This window comes from Callorhinchus milii, unplaced genomic scaffold, assembly GCF_018977255.1.
Source record: "Callorhinchus milii isolate IMCB2004 unplaced genomic scaffold, IMCB_Cmil_1.0 Scaffold4, whole genome shotgun sequence".
Taxonomy (NCBI): Eukaryota; Metazoa; Chordata; class Chondrichthyes; order Chimaeriformes; family Callorhinchidae; genus Callorhinchus; species Callorhinchus milii.
Window position 1 is genome coordinate 4,952,413 of NW_024704745.1, and position 7,402 is coordinate 4,959,814.

At 54.0% G+C, this 7,402-nt stretch overlaps 1 protein-coding gene across 1 annotated transcript; it reads right to left on the reverse strand.

Annotated features, from left to right (window-relative positions):
- Nucleotides 1-215: 215 nt before the first annotated feature.
- Nucleotides 216-6,147, reverse strand: psmg1 (proteasome (prosome, macropain) assembly chaperone 1). Its single transcript, XM_042334298.1, has 7 exons — nt 5,993-6,147; nt 5,302-5,411; nt 3,801-3,955; nt 3,028-3,090; nt 1,905-2,103; nt 807-943; nt 216-429 (listed from the first exon to the last, which is right to left on the reverse strand). Exons 1-7 carry the CDS (start codon nt 6,079-6,081, stop codon nt 355-357), a joined length of 828 nt encoding a protein of 275 aa, XP_042190232.1. The 5' UTR covers nt 6,082-6,147; the 3' UTR covers nt 216-354.
- Between the last annotated feature and the right edge of the window lie 1,255 nt (nt 6,148-7,402).

Here is a 7,402-nt window from a genome sequence, read left to right on the forward strand (position 1 = left end):
AGATCGCTTTCCCACGGTAATAATCCCTCACTCAATCCACGACTGTTTGTGGGACGCTGCTGTGTGCAATTGCCTGCCGTATTTCGGCCACAAAATACACAGTCAATCCAATTTACAACATATCCTGTGAAGCGCTTTGAGATGTCTCAACGACGTGATAAGGCGCTGTATCAAATGCAAAGATTATGATTGTAATTAAAAACAGAATATTGCGGGAAAACTATTTTTTTTATTTACCACGAAATACAATAAAATACACTGAATATCAAATGATACTTTTGCTTCCGGGAAAACATTGCTAAACCCAGGGTTGTGAAGGACAGGAGGTTAAGATATGCAAGAAGACATTCTCTCTCATGTGTACAGGTTGCTTTGGACATTGAAATTCTCGAACAGTTTCTTCAGTATTTCAGCGCTCCGAGAGATATCCTGCAATGGAACGAGAGACGTCAGTCAGAGATTGTCAGGGTACCAGCCTGCCTTTAATAATAATCTTTATAATCCTTGCTACACCGCCTTATCACCTTGTTGAGATGTCTTAAAGAGCTTCACAGAATACATTGTGAAGTGGTTCATACTCCCTCGTCATCGCAAGCTCCCCAAATACAGGAGACTGTTTTCCCTCTCTCCCTCCCCTTCTCCCTTTAACTTTGACATACTACTTTGGAAACTGATCACCTCTATCGGAAACGTACCACCTCCAATCATATCCCCTTTCTTTCGATCAATCAATCGATCGATCAATCAATCTCTTTCTCTCCAGCGGAAAAAAAAAGCAGTCAAGTGCTCTGTGACCCGTCTCTTACCTTCTCGAAGGGAACTGCAATGTGGCAGGACAGGAGAGGCTTGAAGGCTCCTATCGTCTCCGAGTCCAGGTGGGTGACATTGCTGTGGCACTGATATACAACCGCGGGTATATGCCACACCTGGCAGTAGCTCAGAACTGTGTGAGACGCCAGAGGAAAGCCAATAGTTAGGAAACAGAGGGGTCACATTCGCAGAAGACTTCGAGAATCACTGTACGGGGTCTCCTTCGAGCCAGGAGGGTCCACAGTGTCCCAGGGCACTGCTGATAACAGCACAGCCTGGTTCATTGGCAGGACCTGGAAGAGCAGAACAGTCACTGGGGGCAGAGAATCCTCCCAGTCAGCGCCTGTTAACCCTGCAAACCAAAGCCCTAACGTACAGCCTAAGCTGACGCTCCAATGCACTACTGGGGGGGTGTTGCATTGTCCAAGGTGCCATCCTTCGGATGAGATTTTAAACCGAGGTTCCGCCTGTGCCTGTTCTGGTGGACGTTAAGGATCCCGCTGTGCTCTTCGGAAAGAGAAGTGAGTTTCTCACGGTGTCCTAACTGACCCACCCACACACCCACCTTCCCTCCCTCCCTCACACTCCCTCATACGCACACACTCTCTCTTTCTCTCTCTCTCGCTCACTCAATGACTGTGGGAAATCACTGTGTGCAAACTGGCTGCTGCATTGAATAATAATAATAATCCTTGCATTTGATACAGCGCCTTATCAGGTCTTCGATACCCCGCCTCAAAGCGCTTCACAGAATATACTGTAAAGTGAATTGACTGCATATTTTGTGGGCGAAAGGCGGCAGCCAATTGCGCACAGCAGTGTCCCACAAACAGCCGTGGATTGAGTGGCCAAATCATTATTTTTTTTAAATCGATTATTACACCTGGAAAGTGATCCGCCAATTGACTAAAAAATAGGTTCCTACTTAATGTTAGGTAAACAGAGGCGCGTGGAGTAAACGTTACCTTAAGGTTTCGCTTGGCCTGGGAATCGAACCCAGGTCCTCTCGCTCGCGAGGTGAGCGTGCTAACCACTACGCTACAAATAAGTTTTGTTCCTGTTTCCACACACGAAAAAAANCACGCGGTCCCTACCTGCCGCAGGGAGCCCAGTGATTATGTTGGGTTGCTCCAGGAGCGGACAGCATAGACTGTCTTTGAACTCTTTTGTCTTCAGAGCGCGGAGGAAAGGCATGACCAAACCGGAGACGGGTTCGGCTGACTTGTACTCAGCCATCGAGCAGTTTGACAGCACAATCACATTTAAATTCTGTTTCTGGAGACTTGCAAAGACCTGGAGTCGAGAGAAACGTACACACATTGACAAACGTCATGCCTATATATAGACTGTATACATCAATATAAAAATAATCCTAACGTTAGTAATCCTAATTGTCTCACAGCACTTTGCGTTACAAATTTTAAACTGTAATACAATAGTGATGATCCTTACATCTGATAAAGCACTTTTCGCGTCAACGACTTGCGCTCTGAGATGCTCCCCTTCGTGGAGGGCGCTATAGAAGTGCAAGTCGTTGCTGTTATATCGCGTCCTTCAAGCAGGGAAGGGTCTCGGAATGCTTAACAGTGGAGGAGCCTGATGCCGAGCCGCGGTGCTCCGCCACTGCCAAGCGCTCTGGGACGCTACCCTGTGTGAGGGGCGGGACCTCAGTTTAACGTCTCATCCGAAGGACGGCACCTCACATATTGCAGGAACCCCCCCCATCCCCCGCCCCACACCCCCACACCCTCCCCAGTGTAAACATCAGTGTCCCCAATGTAAGGCTTGAACCCACCACCGAAAGGCAAGAGAGCAAGTGACTGAACCAGGCTGGAGGCAGTCAGGCTTTTTCCAGGTGTCCGCCGGGTGTCTGACACGTGCGGAAACCCATCACCGTACTTAAGAGCATCCAAACCAAACTAACAATTCCATGGGTTCCACCTACACACGGAAATCCCAGAGATAGGTTGTCGGGATGGAATGCGCACCCTCTCTCCCTGGAGGGACGCATCTTATTCACCTAATTCCGGAAAGTATTAGGCGCAGGTTGGCAAGAGCCAAGGCTTGGGGTAACTGCTGGAGTCTAACCAGCTATAACTGTCATTGCCAAGCTTTCCCGCTGGTTGTCCGGCTAGGACCACCCTACCCGTTAGGGCTTTGGCTGGCAGGGTTAACAGGAGCTGAGTGGGAGGATTCTCTGCCCTCAGTCAGGCTTACCTTGTCGGTCCACTGGAAGAGCTGATCCTCGGGCACGACGTCACTACAATGACAGGTTAAGATCTACAGAGAGAAGAGGGACGTGAGGATTAGCACCCATTAGCACAGCAAGTGTTTCGGCTCTGCACCCCCCCCCCCTTTCGGACATGAACCTCACAAGCATGTCATCGTCTTTCTGGAACATACCACGTTGTCTGCACGCTCCTCGGGTGGTACAGGCTCGCGATAAGGAGCAACGTCAAATAATCCTACATCAAATAGTGTAGGATTATTACTATTATTATTAGTAGTAGTAGTAGTAGTATTAACAGCTACTGCTTACAAGGTTTTACATGCAAAAATGTGGCAGCCAATTTCGCCTCTCAGGAAAATAAGCCGAAGTGAGTGATCGATTTAATCGGGGTGGGGTGGGGTGGGGGCGGGGAAGGGGGAGATTGTTCGAGAGAGGAACTCCCTTCTCTTGTGCATTTGTGTCACGGGAGCTTTAGCTCCCTAACTGGTCGATCAAGCGCTCAGAGATCAGATTTTAAACCACCTGTGTCCTTTTCAGGTGGACATTAAAAGATCCGAGCGGCGCTCACTTGAAAAGTGAGGGGAGTTTCTTTCTCCTGGTGTCCTGGCCGACAAATCAATCACCCGGGTAAGGAATTGGCTGCCCTCGAGGTATCTCGAACCGCCATCTCAAAGCACTTTGCTGGATTTTTACTGCCAAGTGTAGTCGCTGCGCTGTTTGTGGGAAAGGAAGGCGGCTAATTTGCGCGCACACAGCTTACGTTGGGGTTTGAGGTCAGCCGGTACAGAAGACAGGACGAGTCCGTTGGGAACTCCTGGGCCAGGTTCTTTGTCCCTTCGACGGCCTCGTTCCACAAAGTCACCGTTCCGATAACCTCCCAGTCGCCAGCACTTTGTACAAAAGCGTTGACAAACCCTGCACGAGGGGGTTGAAAGAGATTTGTCGAAGAAAAAGCTCATCTGCTCCCGCCCGCTGACTCGTCCCCTCACTCACCTCCTTCAAGGCCTGTCTCAAAGCTTTCCTCTGCGCCTGCCCTTCAGCCTGCTTCCCGCCACCGCTACCCACCCCCATCCCTCCGCGCCACCCCCCCCCCCCCCCCGCTCGCCCTCCACCCCTCAACTCCAGACCGTAGCTCTGGTGTAAACCCTTGACTGTCCAGGACATCGGGACGACCTCCCTACGTGAATTAAATATAATTTGCTCTCGCTTTCACTGCGGCCCCGGAGCCACTAACGCGCGGAATGAGGGTTGAGACCCGATCAAATGCTTGGTGGTGGGGGGGCTGGTGGTGGTGGTGGTGGTGTGCGGGCAGGGAAGAGAGAGAGAAGAGAAGGGATGGGCAGAACATCTGACAAACTCCCAGCGAAGACCGGGGAGCAGAGAGCACGTCCAGTTCGGGGGGTGGGGGGTGGGAGAATGTGCACATTACGTGGCTTCGACTGAATGTATGAAATCATCCAAGTCTACGTACCTGTCCAGCAAAGAGGCGGCGCTAAATAACGTCACAGCATTCATGTTATATCTAACGTTATATCCGCAATGCATGACCATAGTGAATCGTACTACTACTGCTACCACTACGAATATTCCTTGCGTTTGAGACGGCGCCTTAACGCGTCGTCAAGACGTCTCAAAAGCGTTTCACGGCATATGCTGCAGTTGGGTCGCTCAATCCACGACGGTTCGCGGGCCGCCGCTGTGCGCAATCGGCTGCCGCGTTTCGCCCACAAAATGCACGGTCACTTCACTGTGCGGTAGGACTCGTGGAGTCCTGTGGCTCAGTGGTTAGAGCACTCGCTTTGCGAGCGAGAGACCCGAGTTCAATTCCAGGCAGGGTGAAACCTTGGGCAAGTTTCCTTACTCCACACAGAGCCTAATAATAATCCCTCCAAAACCAAAAACAATAATAAATTGGTCATTTTCAATCTACCACAGTTTGTGGGACATTGCTGTGCGCAATTGGCTGCCGCGTTCGCCCACAAATATACAGTCGATTCACTTTACAGTGTGTTCTGTGAAGCGCTTTGGGACGTCCTCCTGACGTGAAAAGCGCTATATCAAATGCGAGGATTATTATTATCATTATTATTATCATTATTATTATTATTACATTCTGCGAAGCGCGTTGAGGCGTCTCGGAGACGAGCGCGGGGGGGGGGGGGGGGCGCCGTATCGAACGCGCGGCTTATCGTTGTTCGGTGTAAAGTGCTGCGACTGCGCCGGACGGACAGGCGAAGGGGCTGTCACCGTGACTCACTCACCCACGGCGTTGGGCCCCACAGCCACGATCAGGGCGGAGCGCGGCGGACACCGACCCGCGCAGCTTCCCGTCGCCCCCTGGTTCTCCGGAAGCCACTGGACGCGAACCTCTCTGGCGGGCGGACACGGGCACCGTCGTGAGACGCGGCGCAGGCCTCCGAGCCCCAGACCGGAGCGACCCACCCGCCTCCCGACGGCCGCGGCCGACACAAGCTCACGCGCCGCCGTTCACGCCACGTCCTGCGTGCGCGCAGCACCCGGACTCCCTCCCGCCGCCCTGCACCGAGGCGTACAAGCCCCTTGCGTATCACCGCGTGCACACACTTTGCGCCCTGGGTACGCGCCGTGCGCCCTGTGTACGCGTGCGGGTGCTGTGTACGCACTGTGTGCGCCGCGCGGGTGCCGCGTACACACCGTATACGCAGTGCGAGTGCCGCGTACACAGCGTATACGCAGCGTGAGTGCCGCGTACACAGCGTATACGCAGTGCGGGTGCCGCGTACACACCGTATACGCAGCGCGAGTGCCGCGTACACAGCGTATACACAGCGCGAGTGCCGCGTACACACCGTATACGCAGTGCGAGTGCCGCGTACACACCGTATACACAGCGCGAGTGCCGCGTACACAGCGTATACGCAGCGCGAGTGCCGCGTACACAGTGTATACGCAGTGCGAGTTCCCGCGGTGTACCTGTGACTCGCGGCCTCGCGGCCCTCCTCCTCCTCCTCCCTCACGGCCCGAGAGAAGACCGGCAGCACCTCCCCGAAAAACGTGGCCATCGCGGGGCAGAGACACCGAGAGAGACCGAGAGAGGCCTCACCGCCACTCCCCCCCACACCCCACACCCCGACACGGCTCTCCCCACTCCCACTCCCACTCCGCCGCTGCTGCCCCCTACAGGCCGCGCTGGGTAACCGCGCATGTGCACTGAGCCCCACCCCCCCTGTGTTGCCCCCCTCCCCCAGTCTGTGTTGCCCCCCCCCCCCCAGTCTGTGTTCCCCCCCCCCCAGTCTGTGTTCCCCCCCCCCAGTCTGTGTTGCCCCCCCCCCAGTCTGTGTTGCCCCCCCCCCCCAGTCTGTGTTGGCCCCCCCCCCAGTCTGTGTTTGCCCCCCCCCCAGTCTGTGTTGCCCCCCCCCCAGTCTGTGTTGGCCCCCCCCCCCAGTCTGTGTTTGCCCCCCCCCCAGTCTGTGTTGCCCCCAGTCTGTGTTGCCCCCCCCCCCAGTCTGTGTTGCCCCCCCCCAGTCTGTGTTTGCCCCCCCCCCCCACCTGTGTATCTCCCCCCCCACCCCTTACATTCCCCTCCAACAACAACAACAACAACAACCCATTATAATGCAGTTGCTACAGCTCCTTATCACATGGCAGAGGCGTCTCAAAGCGCTTCACAGGTCACACTATAAAGTGAATGAAGGTGGATTTTGCTGCCAATTTTTTTTTAAGGGGTTATTCCCCCCCCCCCTCCCCGGCAAGCGCCGCACCGGCAGGATTCCCGGTTACTGCTGGGTAAACCGAGGCGCGGGGGCAGGAGACCCGCCGGGGGTTTCGCCCGGACCGGGCATCGAACCCGGGTCCTCTCGCTTGCGAGGCGAGCGCTTCCCTGCTCCGCTGCGGAACTCCGCCCCGTCCGATCGCAAGCCCCCGGAAACGGAAGCTCCCTAACAAGGGGACGCGTTTCTTCTCGAAATGCCTTTTATTTTATGGTATAAAAACCCCAAGATTTGGTACTTACAGGGAGGGCGGGTGGGGCGGCGGGCGGCGGGGCGGGGAATCTGGTTTTCGCACAAGAAAAATCACTCTGAAAGTCCGGATAAATCACCATTAATTACGGTACCACTCCGCGGCGAAGGCAAATTGCGAGTTTTAACTAACTTTTACACGTTCACGTGTTTGCAATAATACAGAAATCGTCATCGCTTCACGACCACAAACGGAAGAGGGTGTTGCTCCCACTGAGCGGATAATAGTTAAAACCGATCATAGATTTGAAACGGACCAAAACGTCTTGAATACCATGACAATGTCTAAAAAGTCTTAAAAGAAGAAGGATGATTTTTATTGTAAGGTAATAGCGTAGTTATCACGACCTGTCTATTCGTTCGG

Bases quoted from the DNA above. Each gene is read 5' to 3' on its own strand.
- psmg1 (XM_042334298.1), bottom strand. From the start codon at position 6,081: ATGGCCACGTTTTTCGGGGAGGTGCTGCCGGTCTTCTCTCGGGCCGTG. The intron at 2,104-3,027 runs GTAAGCCTGACT...TCTCGACTCCAG, and splicing joins TCTTCCAGTGGACCGACAAG to GTCTTTGCAAGTCTCCAGAA. The intron at 944-1,904 runs GTAGGGACCGCG...CGTCTCACACAG, and splicing joins CACTGGGCTCCCTGCGGCAG to TTCTGAGCTACTGCCAGGTG.